Source organism: Hippocampus zosterae, chromosome 21 (assembly GCF_025434085.1).
Source record: "Hippocampus zosterae strain Florida chromosome 21, ASM2543408v3, whole genome shotgun sequence".
NCBI classification, from domain to species: Eukaryota; Metazoa; Chordata; class Actinopteri; order Syngnathiformes; family Syngnathidae; genus Hippocampus; species Hippocampus zosterae.
In genome coordinates, this window is record NC_067471.1 from 9,060,756 (window position 1) to 9,077,003 (window position 16,248).

A 16,248-nucleotide genomic window follows, 5' to 3' on the forward strand; every position below is an offset into this window, starting at 1 on the left:
CGGGAGCCGCCACGCCCCGCGTTTCTGTTTGCCTTGGCGGAGGCCGTCACCTCTCGGGAAGTATCGCTGGCGGCGGCGGCGGCACTTTAAAGCCGGCACTGCGAATCGGGTTACGGCCGCCGCGTCTGGAGGCCGACGAACATTTGCGCAAGCTTCTTCAACACGCGACTTGCATCATTACCCCCCCCCCCCCCATGCCGTTCACCATCGGCCTGCTAGACCGCCAATCGGCTCAAGAAATAATTGGAAGGAGAAGAATGCTGAGGATGACACGACTGTCTTCAAATGCCACTTCAAATGTTAAATATTGGCCCCAGGTGATGTGATGAGGGGTAGGGGAGGAGGGAGGGGGGAGGGGGGTTCCTGGGTCCCTCCCTCCCCCACCACACCTGATTCGACTGTTCCCGCCCGATTCAGGCCTCTTCGGAGCTCGCTGATGAGCCGATCATTGGAATCAGGTGATTTGAATCAGAGGAGCCAGGGATGCTAAGCAGGCAGGACGGAGCCCGAGGCACCCCCACCCCTGCACCAGCCGTTCTTCCTTTCCTTCCTTCCTTCCTTCCCTCCTTTGGTTTCTTTCTTCTGCCCCTTCACTTCTTTGCATCTTATTTTCGCTTTCCTCCCTTCTTTGCCCCCTGCCCCCCAAAAAAGGCTCCACACATTCTCTGTGAAGTTGACAAGTGGTTTATTCAGCAGGAATGGTGAACAATTTGTCACTTTTTTTCTTTTCGGTCACGACGGGAAGGCAACGGGGCGCCACGAGCAGAACGGCCTCGTCTTCTTCGTCGTGGCGCTTGAACAATTAGCGATGACGGTTGTCAACACCAGGGGGCCGATTGGGAATCCAAAACGTCTTTGGCTTGTTGCGCGTTTGCGAACAAAAGTGCTTGAAACGCTCAAATGACAGGAGGTTCCGACAGAGATCCGTTGACTCAAAGACATTGAAAGCGCACGAGGGCGGACCGAAAGGGAGACGACGTCACTGCGGCCGACGGGCTTCGCCATCTCACGCTTTGCTTTTGCTTTTTTAAGCAAATTCATTTTAATGCCGAACGGCGTCCAAATGTTACGTCGTCTCGCTTTAACCACGCCCCTTCGCTTGGGTTCGACCTTTGTAAGGTAGCGGGCGATCCCGTAGCATTAGCATTAGTTTCACTTCACAGTACTTTTTGTGGAGCTATGAGTTAATTTTGGGGGCATTCGGGGCCCTCGGGTGTCGTTGAAATAATTTAAGAAACAGTAGGAAAAAAAAAGGCATTTCCGCCACAATCTGTCGCTCTTTTGACAGATCTCGCCACCAAATAAACAAAGACAATTCCACGGGCGGCCACTAGGCTGTGCAGAAGGGAACCCCCCAGACCCCCGTCCCCCTCTCCCCTCCACGACCCCCTACACCCCTCGCCCACCTGTCCGTCACAAAGTAGCACCATTATACAGTGGACACTTGTTCATATAGGAAATAGTAATGCATAGATTATAGCATACGCGTTCAGGATTATACGCAGGCGGAGCGATGACCGTGACAATCGGTTGCTGTGTTTGTTTGTTTTGTGTCTGCGCGCGTGCGTGTCGTGTGTCGCAAAACAAATCATGAAGTCCTCACGATCTACCTTGTGCGTGAATGTGTGTGTGTGTTTGTGTGTGTGTGTTTGTGTGTGTGTGTGTGCGTGCGCACGCGCCTTCTGCCTGTACCCGCCCAAGCGCACTTTGAATCCGCAGGTCAGCCACTTGTGACAAGCACTGCGAAAGGAGAATAATGGACTTGCATTCCTGCCCTCCTGGATTCCAGTTGTGTTTTGTTGTTTTTGTTGTTGTTGTTTTTTTCAACGCTAAGGGGGGGCTACCAGTGCAGCGTGGCTGGAAATGGTCCCTATTTTGCAGCGGTTCTCAAACTGAGGTGCCCAGACAAAAAAAAAGTTTGCACAAAATGAGGTTGTGTTGCTTGAAAATGTACAAGCTCCTCCCTACCTTAGCTTTGGGCCAATTAAAATCTCGATTGTATGTATGTATTTGATCCCGGATCCCAAAAAGTTTGACAACCGCTGCTCTACAGGTCTGTCGTCAGTGTTTGAATCACTGCACCTGAAAGTCGTGGATTAAAAAAAAAAAGCTATCTGCGTTAAATATCCGACTATGAGCCACCTCGGTTTTTAGGGTTTTGTTTAAAAAAAAAAAACTCTGCGATGCTCGATGGGTGAATTGGAAATGTTTCTTGTCCGCCGACTGACTTGTGTGGTAGCAGCTAAACGAGCGTCCGTGGCGTCGCTTTTACAAAGAACGGATCCGCATATCGGATGCTGCGGCGTCCCTCCCTCCATCCTTTCGTCACGTTGCCGGCGTGGTTTACGGACAACCGTTTGGGGGGCGGGGGCGGGGGGCAGCGGGGGAAGGAAGGGGAGGGGGGGGGGCGGTTCGCGGAAGGCCACGGCCTTCTCTCCTCGCCTACATTCGGTAGTTTCGGCCTGGGGTGTTACCTCGACTTGAGTTTTTCAGATGCACTTCCTGCAGGGGGGGGGGGGGGGTTGGGGAGGGTGTGAGAGAGACGTAGACTTAGCAAAAAGAGCCCGCCCGGAAAAGGGTCACATGGATATGTCCCAAAGGAACCTAAAATCGCTGCTCCAGACCAACATGGAAGACCCCCCCCCCCCCCCCCCGCCCAGCTTGGAGAGCTGAATTAGAAATTCAGGGATTGATTTGGGTTCCTTCGCCTGCTAATGTTTTTTTTTTTTTTAAAGCAGAAACAGAAGCAAATGCGGCACACGAGGCCTCTTCCGAAGAAACAACGGCAAAAGGGAGGAGCCGGAGAGCGTACCTTAAAGGCTGAGTGACCGGGTCCGGGTAAAGGTCTCTGCGGGGAGAAGCGGAGAGGATTCACACACACGCCTGCGGACCGATCACGACGGCGCTTTCCGTCACTCCGCCGCTCGCTCACCTTCTTGTTTTTTGCCTTGTCTGCCGGCGCGGCCGCCCGGCGGTCCGCTCCCCTGTCGGCCTTGTGTCCGGCGCCGGCGCCGCCCCCGCCGACCTTGGCGGCCCCGGGCGCGTCCGTGTGGCGCTGGGCGCGCACCGAGCGGGCGGCCTTGCTGGTCTTGGCGGGCGCGCAGTACATCTCCAGCCGCCGCAGCTCGCAGCTCTGGAAGCAGCACTCGTCCACAATGCCCCGCGACCGCCGGGCGTTGGGGCCATAGCCGGTCGGCTTACCTGCGGGCGCGCAAGCAAACGTCACGGATGCAAGAAAGTCTGGTTTTAAGCGGCCATTTGGACGGGGTTCCTGAAATATCAGCAAATTCTCTCAAGAAATAGAAGCACGAGGAATAATTGAGTCGGAGAAGTGTGACATCGCCCCCTGATGCGGGAGATTATATAACGGGAGTCCCGTGCCAAGCGGCCGTCCAGGCCTCATTACTCGCTTTGCTCTCCCAACAAAAAGCCTCGCAAATTAACATCCGCTGTTATCCCCCCCCCCTACCCTCCCAAAAAATAGCTGGCAACCCCGCCGGCCGAGCAGCTGGACGAGTGGGGGTGGGGGGGGCAAATCAGCTGGCATCGCTTGTAAATAGTCAGATAATCAGCAGCGGCAGATCGAGAAACCCCCCCCCCCAAAAAAAAAACCATGCATGCAGATGATAATAATCAGGTCTGAAAGCTTTAAACGCTTTTAAAAGCGTTGGCTTCCACGGATAATGCCCGTAAGTAATCCCACGCAAACAAAAAGCATCTCCCGGTTAGTTTTCCGACGGCGCGCCATCCGCGGAGGCGCTAGGGCGTCCGGACGAGGCACCGTTGTTTTTTTACCCCCCTCCCTGCGATTTCCTCTCCGAGCGGCTCGGCGATAGCGGTCGAGGCGTCCCGGTTCCGAGCGGCGGCTCTGGAGGGAAGCATCAACGGCTTGGATTCTCCTTCCGCCGTCATTCCAGAAGGGCACGCTGAGCTTCTTGACTTTTACGGTCTGGTCACGGTGTTCCTCAAAACCCGAAGATTCTTGGGAGCCGGCCGACGCCGAGGACGCTTTATGGCCGAGCGGGAGCGCGAGGAGCTGCTGGTTTTGGAGCGGGCCGTGTCGTCGTAAAGACGAGTGCGCGTTTCGTGCGTCAGATCCAGTCATCTTTTGGACATCTTGTCCTCGGTGTAAAAGTTGAAGAGGCCCCCGGTCGATTGGGAAAACGCGATCGCCTTCCAAGGCCAGCTTGTACCAATAGATCAAGCGCGGCGCCGTCCAAAAGGAGCACGCTGATCGCATTAACAGCCAATCCTCCATCGAGCGGCTCCAGCGGCTCCACACTACTTCAGGATGCGGCGGGAGAGAATTCTGCTTGAAAATGGCAAGATGAGGAAATGACCCAAAAAAAATGGATGCTCATCGGAAGTCAAGTCCAAGAAGACCCGGGGGGGCAGCGCAATAGAACAGGATTGGGTTTTGGAACGTGCGGCGGCGTCAAAGTCATGAGGTCTCGCCGATTGTTTTGGTCCTGGCCGGACACCCCCCCCCCACCCGTCGCTGCTTTTCACAAGGACTCTGGAGGTCTTCCTTTGCACTTGGCCGGGCATTCAGGTTTGCCGCAGGGAGGGACGGGGGAGCCTGATCATCCCGTAATCCCTCCTAATCCGCCGCCGCTGAGGGCCAAGGCCTCGCCGTTTGCGTGCACGCATGTGACGTGCCGTTTGCACGTTCGCCATCGGGAGTCAAAAAAAAATCGAGCAAAGGCCAACGGCCGCCCGGACCAATTTCCTGCGTCGCTTCCACCTGTGCGGGGAGCCTCCGTGCAAAAAAAACAACCCCCACCCCCCCAAAAAAGAGAATTCGCTACGACGGAGGGATTTTCTCCTCCATCTGGTCATCATTTTCCTTTCCTTTTTTTTTTTTCTGGGACGGTTCATTCGGAGCACATCGACAGAGCGCTAACGGTTCTCACGCTCACTCCAGAGCAAATGTTTCACCTTAAGCGCGAAAGTGGCCCGGCACTACGGGAGACGCTTGAAGCCAGTAAAAACAACCCCCCCCCACCCCCCGCCCCATCAGAACAGGCTCAGATTCGCAGCCGCGGCATCCCGGTCCAGCGGCAGAAGCTCTCCGAAGAGCGACGTGCCATTTCTAGGTCAGAGCAATAAATTGGAAAAAGTGACGAGCGCTGTGGATTCTTGCGCTAGCGCGGTTTCTTTCCACCCGGCTAAGTATTTGCTTATCCCGTCAGGGCAGAAAGCGCGTCGTCCTTCGGTCTAAGCGACGCGCGTAAGGTGGATCGGCGCCGTCCGCGAGGCGTAAACGTCGGCAGGCCAACACAAGCAGACGGGATGGGAACACTTGAGCGGCGGCTGTCCTCGACTGGACGCCGCCCAAATGGATTCTCCAGATCGCGGCGGCGGCGGCTGATGCGTGCGAGCGCCAAGCGAGACCAGCGGGGACCGGCAGGAGGAGCTCATTTTCCAAACCTTGCTGAAAGGCGCTCATTTTGCAAGACGGGGCAAATCCGCCGGCGGAATCTCCCAAAGAGGGCGGCGGCGGCCCGGGACCGCCGCGACTCACGTTTGTCAATCGCGGGCGGTACCGAGACCCCGAGTCGTTGCGTCAGAAGGTGCTTCGCATCATATGGCCTCAAAACAACATGTTAGCAAAGCTTTGGTTCGATGAACTGACCTTTAGCTTCACAACTCAAACAAAAACAAACAAAAAAAAAACACCTGACCTGGCATGGAAGGGGGGGGGTCACACCTGGCATGGAAGGGGGGGGGGGTGTCACATGATCAAACCCTTCATATAGTGAGCAATTAGTGGAAATAAGAATGCAAGCGCAAAAGTACTCGAGATGCTGCGATCCCCCCCCCCCCCTCTACCCCCCCCCCCCCCCCTCCCAGAAACGTCTTTGTGGAATTGGCAGCTGCCAAACGTTGTGTGGAAAAAATCTCTCGCAGCTTTGGGACGGGACCAAAGCCTCACTAATGGATGTCAAAGCGGCACGCCGGCCCCCATCGATTATCAGCGTGATGGGGTTGTGAGGGATTTTTTTGGGGGGGGGGGCAATGCCATGTTTCACTGCGCGGAAGGAAGAAAGTGGAATGGAACAAGCGGAGATTAAACTCCTGCTTTTTCTTCGGGTCCTTTTCCTCTCCTCGGGTGGAAAACATGAAGTTTCTCACAGCCCCCCCGCCCCCACTTAAAGACTTTCCCCGATCTGCCACTCGACACCCCGCCATCATCTTTCTCCACTCGCCTACGGCGCTTTCGAGTCCCGTGTGCCGCGCGCGTGGCTCTCGGGGCTCCCGCTAGCGCCGCACTCAGCGGGGGGTGGGGGGGGGGGGGGGGATTCTCCCGAACGATTCAGCTGATGTTTGCAGCCAATGAACACCGAAGACAGCAATCGAGCAAAGGACAGCGGGACGAACGTCCGCTGCAGGTGTGAGCAAATGGGACGGGCGAGGCGGGGAGGGTTGGGGTGGGGAGGGGGGGGCATCTTCCGGAAAGGATGCGAATGTCAACCCGGGTGCTTTTTTATTGATGAGCTCGCTCAGCCCTTGCAGAGCGGCTTCATGAATAAAAAATAAGCGGGGGGGGGGGTGGTAGGGGGGGAGCGCGCGCGCACGCCAGCGCTTTGCACTTACTGAAATAAAAGCCCCGCTCTCCGCACACAAACTGCAGCGTGTCGACCAGCTCCGCCCCGCACAGCGTCTCTGGCCGCGCCCCTGAGGCCGCCGGAGTCAGGCTAAGGACGCACAGCAGTAGTGAGAGGGTGTGGCTACGGGACATCCAGCACATCGCATTCTGCCGAGGGGGGGGGGGGGGGGGGAGCAAAGAGAGAGAGAGAAAGTGAGAGGCGGTGAGGAGCATCACCGGGCGCGAGGTGGCAAGGAAAGCGCCACCTCGCGCTTGGCGTTTGGAGTCATTTTTAAAAAAAAAGGTTCAAAGAATGACACGAAGAAACACTGTGAGTGAAACTTTAACAACGCCGGTGGCTTGAATGTGCCCCCTCCCACCCACCCATTAAAAAAAATGCTGTCCCATCGTGCGTAAATACGCGGCAGCCGCGCAGAGGAAAAACCGGCCCCGAACGCACAATAAAACATCATAAACGCCACCGGGGTCCTTTTGCACAAAAAACGGAAGCCTCAATCCTAGAAAAAAAAAAACAACAATACAAAAGTGTGCGCAATACTCCCGTCAATGGAAGGAGGGGGGGGGGGGGAGCCCATCGTAGCGATGCAATTTGTCCGACAACGAAAAGAGACGGCAGACAGAAAATGCACACGAAGATTGCATGCGAGCGGGAATAAACTTACGGATGCGCGCGTCATGTGCTGAAAATAAAAGCGCATGATGAAAAGAATCGCGAAAAGTGCGCGCGCGGAGCAGGTACGAGTTACCTTGAGGACGTCCCATAAATGCCACCGGGGGGAGGAAAGAGCGCAGGACATCCCCGCGGGTCTCCGCAAGCAACCAAAAAAAAAAAAAAAAAAAAAAGCCGGCGTGAAGTCAACTTGTTTCAAGTCATTAAAAAACGGAGAAAAGAAGGGAAAAAGAAGAAGATAAGGAGGAGGAGGAGGAGAAAGGAAGGAAGGAAGGAAGGAAGAACAAGAAGCGGGGCAGAAAAAGCGGACGAGATGCGCGCACCGGGGGCCAATGTCACATCTCAACATTGCCACTTTGGTTCCATTGCGCACGCTCGTTTTGGAGAGAAGTGAGATTTAGCGAACAGGAGACGGATTTAGACAGAAAATCCCTCACATTTATCGAACATTGCACACATGGAGCAGGAAACAGCTGGGCCGGCGTTCAGCCTCGCGCGCCTCCGAAGTTATTCATTAAGGATTTTTGGGCACGCGTTCAAATCACGTCATTCTCGCTCTTTTTTCCCTCCCTCTCTCTCTTTTTGCTTTTTTTTTTCTGATTCTCTGAACAGGCTCGACTCGCCGTTTCTTCGTGTCTCGCGCCAACGACTTTTGATCGTTTCGCCCCCGAATGCTCACGATCGCGAACGCGCCCCTCCGTGGCCGCGCATCGCGCATGAGGCCGATGTCGGGTCCGGTGTCACCTTGCAAGCCGGACACATGTTGCGGCGCGAGGTGGCGGTGGGGAATAGGGGAGGGGGGTGGCAGGAGGGGGGGGGGGGGGGTTGCAGGGGGCGCCACTGAGCAATGACAGCGCACGCAGTGCGCTTGGCACGGCGAGAGCCAATCGCAAAGCAGGACAGCCGAGCGTGCGTCCCTCCCGGCATGCATCGGGCCGCGAAGTCCAAAGACACGCTCAAGGCGGGAAGTGGGTCAAAGCGCATGCGCAGGAGCAAGACCACAACGACGACGATGATGATGATGATGATGACGACACCGAAAGCTGCTTTGAGATCCCAAGATGACCCTGTTGGCAGTAACTGGCGAGCCCGCACGTCCACACTTCCCGACTCTTTGCGCATCGTTTCTCGTCAAAGTCGTTCCTTTTGTGCAAAGTGCATTCATCATCAATAATCCAGCCGTCCACCCAACCAGTTTCCTGCGCCTGCACACATCCGTGTCGAAATTCAAGCTTAGACAACAAACAGGCGCCGGTCAAAGACGGCGTGGCATTGGACTTGACGTGAGCACTGCTTTTGAGTAGAAGATCGAGACGAGGCTTTCGGTCTCGGCTCGTTATGCCGATTAGGAAGGAGGAAACTCAACTTTAGAGAGTACCGGAAAAAAAAAAAAGGGTTGCCGCATAGGAAGACGGATCATCCAATAAATGAATCATGTCAAAATCATTTTATAAGTTCTACTGCAGATTGTTCAAAGCTAGCGGGTTGAAAACTGCTTACACAACAAAATATTCTGTCCATCTTGATCGTTAAATCGGCAGGCAATATGGGGAATTTCTGCAAATTTATTTTGGTGCGCGCGTGCGTGTGTGTGTTATTTTGAGTGGAACTATCGATTTCTACAATGCAAAGTGCCAGTTATGTCCGTGCGCCCAAGCAGGGTCACATGAGGATGCTTGATTAGGAAAGCCATTAATCCTCCCTTCTCCAGATTAAATGTGATGCTTGTGACACTAAAATCTCATCTCCCCCCCCCCCCCACCCCAAGGAAGTAATTGGAATACAGAACTGTCCGTTCCATTTTTATTCCCTGAAATTGAGGAGAAGGCGCTAATAAATTGCAGTTGATCCACATGCGAGGATTTGAACGTATTCCACTTTTTGCCTGTCGGATGTTCAAATGGAAGAAATGAAGCCAAGCGGAGGCGCACGTGTTTTATCGTTTCCGCGCAAGGGTCGCCGCGGTTTTTACAGCGCGCCTGCTGGAACTCCCCCAAAAAAATTTCGGTGCACTTGTCGAACGTTTGGCATATTGCTTCATGTCAGATTCTGACAATTAGGGGGAAGAGGGGCGGCCGGGGAGCCGGGGGCGCATTGTTTTTATCGTTTCGCCGCAGAATCTTCCGTCAAAAGTCTGGTAAATGTCGCCTTTTGGCCACCTGCTGCTATTGCAAAACTGCCTTTGAATAAAGGCGAGTATGGCGACTATCCCTGGGGCGGCTTCGTGTAAATGACGAAATGAAAACAGTGGCTGGATGAGGCCATCAAAAAAAAAAAGTGACATTTTTAATTTAAAATGGCGCCAGCAGACTTCACAACATCTGCCCAAACCCGATTCGCATCGGTGTCCTTGCAATGGAAGGACAATAGCGGTTGGCGGCGCTCGTGCGCCATCCAGATGCTTTGGCCAACCACCTCGAGAACAACAACAAGTTAGGCAGCCTCGCGTTTGCTGCTGCTCACGTTTTCGGTGTTTGCGGAAGCTCAATGTTATTCACGTGTACAGTTGAGCGCTGTTCAAAAAAAAGCGTGTTAAAAATACGCAGCTTTGTTGAAAAAAATGAAAATCAAAATCTGAAAGCCACCAGTGGTTAAGAAAAAAAAATGAACGGGCGGAGCCATAAATCAATCGGGAGTTCAAAAGGGCAAGCAGTGCAAGTGCTGTCGAACGTGTGCGCGGTAGCAGCCGAGATGCTCTGCAGACATTTCCTTCATGCGACCGTTTTGTCAGCTTCGAGGGGCTATGTGACATACTGCAATATTTATAGGCACGCACGCATACACGAGGGCCGCGCGCGCGCGTGTGTTGTGATACCTCACAGCGTGCAGTGGAGCCGCACGCCGAAGCTATTCCAGGCCGGCATAAATCAGCCGAGCTCCGCTTTCGACGGCGAGCGGCTGCGCGGAGTCATTCTCGCTGCCGCAGACGCATCGGAAGGCGGCCATTGAAAAGGGTCGTCGTGGCCAAGCGCAGCCGGGACACACACGCAGAAAGAGTCTACACGAAGAACAAAAAGGACAAACTGAGCGTCACTGGGGTGCATCTTGTACCGTGGCAGGACTCCAGCAGGGGGCGACAACGCCGGACGCTTAGCTGCCTGGTGCCGATTTCCGCTCTGGTGCTGACACCTGCTGGTGAAGACTGGTCACGACAGGGAAATAACAGGACACTGTAGAATTACAGAAGTGGAATTTAACAATGCTGTTATTGTAAATGGAATACTTACCATTTTTGCTGTTCTTTTAACAGATTAAAAGCTAACAATTGCATTTTTCAGGGGTGAGGTTACTTCTATTTTACAGAATCTTCTACTTTGAGGTAAGAAATCTCTCAAGTTGGGGGATTAAAAAAGGGCTCAAATTAAAATTTAAGACAACATTTCTACATTTGAGCCAGAAATAGATTCTTCACCTTAAAACTGAATTGTCAACAAATGGGGGCTGGGGGGGAAAAAAAAACCAAGAGTCATTGGCATAAATTCCACATTTGTCTGGGTTTATTGAAAAGATTACAGCTTGAAAGAGCAAAGAAGCGAAGGCATGTGCGATTTATAAGGGGCGGGGCGGGGCGGGTCACGGCCGGTCTTTGGTTACTGGAACTGGATAGTGACTTGCGTGAAGGTTTGCTCCAATTTGACCGAGTGCGCGGCGGCGTGCTCCCACAGCGCCTTCTTGTGCAGGAAAGACAGGTCGCAGCGCTCGCAGGCGTAGGTCTTGACCTTGTCGGCCACCTTGGCGGCGTGCGTGCGGCGGTGCTTCTTCATGTGGTAGGACATGCGGAAGGCCTTGTGGCACACGTCGCACTTGAAGGGCTTCTCGCCCGTGTGGATGCGCACGTGCGACTTGAGGTAGCCCGACTGGATGAAGGCCTTGCCGCACACGTCGCACTTGTACGGGCGCTCGCCCGTGTGGTAGCGCGTGTGCAGCCGCAGCTCGTTGGCGGTGAGGAAGGTCTTGCCGCACACGGTGCACTGGTACGGCCGCTCGCCCGTGTGGATGAGCTCGTGGCGCTTGAGCGACGTCTCCTTCATGAACTGCTTGCCGCAGCTGGCGCAGGGGTAGCGCACGCCGATGTGCACCTGCTCCACGTGGTTGCCCAGCTGCTGCTTGGTGCGGTAGGCGGCCGGGCACTGGGCGCAGGCCCACGGCCGCTCCTCCGAGTGCGTGCCCATGTGCACGGTGAGCTCCGAGGCCGAGCGGTAGCACTTGCCGCACTGCCAGCACAGGAAGGGCCGCTCGCCCGTGTGCTTGCGCTGGTGCACCGTCAGGCAGTTGGACGAGCGGAAGCGCGCCGGGCAGGCGTCGCAGGCGAAGGGGAACTCGCCCTTGTGGATGCGCAGGTGGACGGCCAGGTAGGAGAGCTGCGAGAAGCTCTTGTCGCATTGCGGGCACGGGTAGGGCCCGGCGAAGGCGTGCTGCTTCTCGTAGTGCTCGCGCAAGCGCCGCAGCAGCGTGAAGCTCTTGCCGCACATGGTGCACGCCATGGGCCGGTGCATCAGCTGGTGCCGCTCGAAGGCCGCCTCGCTGCCCAGGATCTTGCCGCACTCCTTGCAGTAGAGCGGGTCGTGGATCCTCTGGTGCACCTTTGCGGAGAGGCAGACATTTCACTACTCGCCCCAGGAGCAACCATACTTTGCCGAAGGGAAGAGCGACAAGCCTCGCCAAAGAAAACAAAAACGTTCATTTGCTGCCCTCTGGTGGCGACTTTGCGACATGGCTCGCTTCCCGAACAGTAAATCTCACCTTGAGCATGGTGAGGCTCTTGAACTCCTTGCCGCAGGCGCCGCACGCCATGACGTCGCGCAGGTCCACCTTGCACACGTTCTCCTGGTGCTCCTTGAGGGCCGACAGCAAGTCAAAGTGCTTGCCGCAGTTGGAGCACCACATGGGGACCTGCAGCGGCTGGCCGTCGCCGTGGCCGGGCCCGGCGGCCTTGGCCTCCTTCTTCCAGGGGCAGCGGGCCGTCTTCTTGTGGCAGATGGCGTAGATCTGGTGGCGCTTGAGGCCGTGCAGGTGCTTGAAGCGCTTCTTGCAGTGCACGCAGTGGAAGGGCCGCTCCTCCGTGTGGCTCTGGATGTGGCGGTTCAGCGTCTTGACGTTGTCGAAGGAGCCGGCGCACACCGGGCACGTTTTGAGGGCTTTGCCGCGCGGCCCCCGGCGGGCGGCCGGCTGCGCGGGGGCCCCGGAGGCCTCCGCCCCGGAGGCCTCCACCTCGCCGGCGTCCTCCGGGTTCTTTTCGGCTTGGGCCAGGATCTCCTCCACGCTCTTGCTGGCCTCCTCGCGCACGCCCTCGTGGCCGTGGATGATCTGGTGCTTCTTGAGCGTGTCGCGGTACTTGAAGCCCTTGTCGCAGCCCACGCAGATGAAGGGACGCTCCTCCGTGTGCGAGCGCAGGTGCTTGTCCATGTCGGCGCTGGACGGCAGCGTGCGGCCGCAGATGGGGCAGACTTTGCCCTCCGCCGGCTGCGCGTCGGCGCTGGGCTCTGGGCGCCTTTGGGCCGGAGGCCTCTGGAGCTCTTGGCTCTTGCAGAACTCCTTCTGGTGTCGCTTGAGGACGTAGCGGGTCTTGAAGCGCTTCTCGCAGAAGGAGCACTTGTGCGGCCGCTCTTCCGAGTGCGACGTCATGTGGCGCTCCATGTCCACCTTGCGCGCAATGTACTTGCCGCAGAGGGCGCAGTTTTTGTTGTCCGAGGTCTCGGGCGATTGGGGCTCCGCCGCCGCCGCCGCCGCCTCCTCCTCCTCGTCGGCGTCGTCGTCGTCTTCCCGCTCGTGGACGCGCATGTTGTGCCGCTTCATGTCGTACTGGTCGCGGAAGCGCTTGCTGCAGCGGCCGCACTTGTACTTGAGCTCGCGGTTCTCCGAGTGCGTCTCCTGGTGCCGCCTCATGGCGGCGGCGCGCAGAAAACTCTTCCCGCACACCGGGCAAGTCTTGTTGGTGGGGTGCCTCTTCCTCTGACGCTTGGGCGACTCGGAGGAGTCGTCGCGGTCGCGGTCGTCGTCGTCGTGGTCCTTCCCCGCCTCCACCGCTTGCCTCTTCAGCTGCAGACGCTTGCTCTGCTTGAGCGGCTGGAACGCGGCCGGCTTCAACGAAGCCTCGCCTTCCGCTTCCGCTTCCTCGCCCTCGTCTTCTTCCTCCTCGTCCTCCTCTTGAGGGACGGCATCCATCGAGCCGGGTGTCTGTTCAATCTGTATGTAGTCCAAGAGTGTGACCGTCTCGCCTTCCACTTGCACGGTGACGCATCCCGCCATCTGATCGGCGGCCGGCTGCAGCTGGACGTGCTCGCCGTTGATGAGGACCTTCTCCAGCTGCGGCAGGGCCAGCGAGGACAGGATGCAGTTCCCAAAGGATGACAGGATGCTCTGAGAGTCGTCTAATCGGAAGGAGCGCAAAGACGAGGGTCAAAAACGGATGGTTTTCATTCAGGGGAGTGTCAGTGGGGGGGTGCCTCACCGGTTAAATCAAAGTGACCGAGCGCAGTGTGGTGCAAGAGGGCCGCCTTCAAGTGCGGTAGCTCGAGAGCCGAGTGGACGCACTCATCCAGGGCCTGCGGGGCAGCGCTCAACATGGCGGCCGTCTGGATGGGACGCACAATAAAATCCGCCATTGGATAACATGTCACCACAAAAAATTGTGTTGCTCTCCTACAAACATCCTTGGCACAAATGACCACTTCATAAAGGTTTTCTTATCTTATCTTAAATCTGAAGGCCCTTTCAGTCTTATCCAAAAAAAAAATGTCAACACCTGCACACAACTGGATTTAATGGCCAGTTCGCTGTGGTTTCAGTACCTGCTGAATGTCCGGCACCGGGAGAAGCTTCTCCAGCCTGGACAGGAAGTCCAGCATGAGCACTTGCAGAGCGCTGTCATATTCGGGTCCAAAGGCGGAGGGAAACACATCCTGCAAAAGGAATGGATTGCTTTTAACCATTTTTTGGATTCGCCCTCCGACATATTTTGACAGAAAGGCAAACAAACCCGAAAGAACTTGTCCTTCTCTTCGGGGTCTTTCAGGAGCAGCTCGATTTGATCCACAAAGTTGGATTCAGGAAATTGGACCTCGGCAAAGCAGGGCTGACAGACAAGCGTGAGCGGTTTAAAGTGAACAGTAAAAAAAAAAAAATAAGATGCTCATTGGATCCCCCGTTTAGGATGCTAACCTGCCCCGCCCATGTTGAGATGAGGCTTTTGATTCGGTTCAAGTGCATCTCAATGGTTTCCCTCTCTGGGTCTAACTTGGATCGACACAATTCCAGAACCACCTGAAACACGCAAACCAAATACACTTTTGTTTTTCACGTCACTCAAGCGGCAGCATATGCGACGCTCACGGGTCACTCAAAGGTGGTCCCGCCTCTACCCTACCCGTGCCCGCAGCCCCAGCAGCAACTGCGCCTTCTGGTCCGCATTTAAGAGCTCGGGTAAAATGTCAGAGACGGTGGTGACAAACTCCTCCACCGTGCCGTAGTCCCAAACGTCGCCGTGCTGCACCACCTGCCACATAGCGGCCGACACCAGGCGCAGAGGCGGGATGAAGAGGCGCAGGGACGGCAGCAGGAGTGGAGAATCTGGACACACAAAGAAAAGAGATTTCACGAAAAGTCAATCGTGTATAGCCACACGGCCATTTTCTATACCGCTTATCTTCATTTGGTTGTATTGGTGCTCTGGACTGGTTGCCAGTGAATAACAGGGCACATATAGAAAAATAAGCATTCAATCTATAATCAATTTGAGTCTTGAGAGGCAGGAAGGCAAAATTGGAACCCCAAACATCCAAACTGTATGGCAGATAAGTAAATTATTGTTCGGGTTTTGAATTAAATTCAAACATATATCATTCATGGTCAACGAAATACGATGGTTGTCATTGTACTGCTGCGGCGTTCAGGGACACACAAACACGTGGTAATTTTAACACACTACGACAGACGTCATATTTGCGCGTCAACATTGGGTGACGCGATTTATTGCTTTAGTGTGACAAAATTCGCAGTTTGTGCGTGAACCAAGCTTTTGACTTTAATATTATAATCTATAAGGATTCTCTCCTTAATTTGGGGGTGTGGGGGGAGTTATGAAAGAATGCCTCGCTTCCAGTGGAGTCACCAACAGTTACTAAAATAATAAACGAGGTTGCCGTGTTTCCTCTAGTTAAATCCGGTTGACAATTTGAAATGAATCCTGAGATGATTTTGCATAATTAGTCGTCGCTCAGCTTCTTCCAGCCAAGTAAACGGACACGTTAGCTCAGCGCCATCTCACAGCGGGCTACGCCATGTTGCGAATCGGACGCACTCATGGAAAAAGAAAATCCCAGAAACTATCCAAGAGTGAGGCATTTATCATTTCTGTTCGCTTTACCATTCTCGGTGTGCTGTAACGTGTCCATGTTGCCGCGGGGGTCTTTGAAAAAGCGACGAAGACGAAGTCGGGGGTCGATTGGGAGTCGATGCCCGCCCGGCTCTGCGGTGCCAGTTGGCGGGTCGGTAAAAAAAAACGGCGCCTCGATTTTCTCTTCAGACTGCGCAGGCGTCGTCCTAAAATGATTTCTCTCGTCCTCGGTCAGCCGTCTCTGGACATTTATAACGTTGAACTGAAAGAATTATCGAGTCGACTAGGGTTTTACAATCTATCGTTTACATGACAAAAGATTGAAAGCGCCACGAATCGCTGTACATTAGCAAATGTTGTTGCCCTTCGCTAAAGTAAGAGAGGGAAAAAAAGCCATGACGGCTCTTCTTTGCTTGGGATTTATGTGGCGAAGTGAATAAGCACTGCCGCCTACAAACCATTTGGGGCATTGCAGCCCTTGTTCTCGAAACGTTGCAACATGCTTTCGTACCTCTTCAAAATAACCAATTTTAAACTAAGGTACCGAAAATAACGGAAAATAAATTGAGTAAAAATGATTCTAAGGAAGTACTGGAAGTCGGGGTGCAAAATAAAAAGCAGGTCTAAAGGATG

The 16,248-nt window shown here is 54.9% G+C and overlaps 2 protein-coding genes across 6 annotated transcripts; both read right to left on the reverse strand.

Moving 5' to 3' along the window:
- Positions 1–2,011: 2,011 nt before the first annotated feature.
- igf1 (insulin-like growth factor 1) lies at positions 2,012–10,416 on the reverse strand. Of its 4 annotated transcripts, none has more exons than XM_052055147.1 (5): positions 10,096–10,416; positions 6,598–6,757; positions 2,933–3,201; positions 2,813–2,848; positions 2,012–2,502 (listed from the first exon to the last, which is right to left on the reverse strand). In XM_052055147.1, exons 2-5 carry the CDS (start codon positions 6,749–6,751, stop codon positions 2,443–2,445), a joined length of 519 nt encoding a protein of 172 aa, XP_051911107.1. In that variant the 5' UTR covers positions 6,752–6,757; positions 10,096–10,416; the 3' UTR covers positions 2,012–2,442. The 4 variants fall into 4 exon arrangements, with proteins under 4 accessions (XP_051911107.1, XP_051911108.1, XP_051911105.1 ...); XM_052055148.1 differs by lacking the exon at positions 10,096–10,416 and adding an exon at positions 7,718–7,936; XM_052055145.1 differs by lacking the exon at positions 10,096–10,416 and adding an exon at positions 7,357–7,936.
- A 339-nt stretch (positions 10,417–10,755) lies between these two features.
- LOC127594038 (zinc finger protein 11-like) lies at positions 10,756–16,034 on the reverse strand. Of its 2 annotated transcripts, none has more exons than XM_052055918.1 (8): positions 15,646–16,034; positions 14,647–14,849; positions 14,442–14,543; positions 14,260–14,355; positions 14,072–14,182; positions 13,732–13,855; positions 12,024–13,651; positions 10,756–11,863 (listed from the first exon to the last, which is right to left on the reverse strand). In XM_052055918.1, the coding sequence occupies exons 1-8, from the start codon at positions 15,671–15,673 to the stop codon at positions 10,871–10,873; spliced, it is 3,285 nt and encodes a 1,094-aa protein (XP_051911878.1). In that variant the 5' UTR covers positions 15,674–16,034; the 3' UTR covers positions 10,756–10,870. The 2 variants fall into 2 exon arrangements, with proteins under 2 accessions (XP_051911878.1, XP_051911879.1); XM_052055919.1 differs by having other exon boundaries at positions 14,647–14,953.
- Between the last annotated feature and the right edge of the window lie 214 nt (positions 16,035–16,248).

Coding starts and splice junctions, on each gene's coding strand:
- LOC127594038 (XM_052055918.1), bottom strand. CDS start 15,673: ATGGACACGTTACAGCACACCGAGAATG. Junction 14,356..14,441: donor TCTCAACATGGGCGGGGCAG/GTTAGCATCCTA, acceptor CTTGTCTGTCAG/CCCTGCTTTGCCGAGGTCCA. Junction 11,864..12,023: donor AGAGCCTCACCATGCTCAAG/GTGAGATTTACT, acceptor CTCTCCGCAAAG/GTGCACCAGAGGATCCACGA.
- igf1 (XM_052055145.1), bottom strand. CDS start 7,629: ATGTTGAGATGTGACATTGGCCCCCGGTGCGCGCATCTCGTCCGCTTT. Junction 6,758..7,356: donor ATTTATGGGACGTCCTCAAG/GTAACTCGTACC, acceptor CCCCCTCGGCAG/AATGCGATGTGCTGGATGTC. Junction 3,202..6,597: donor AGAGCGGGGCTTTTATTTCA/GTAAGTGCAAAG, acceptor GCGCGCCCGCAG/GTAAGCCGACCGGCTATGGC.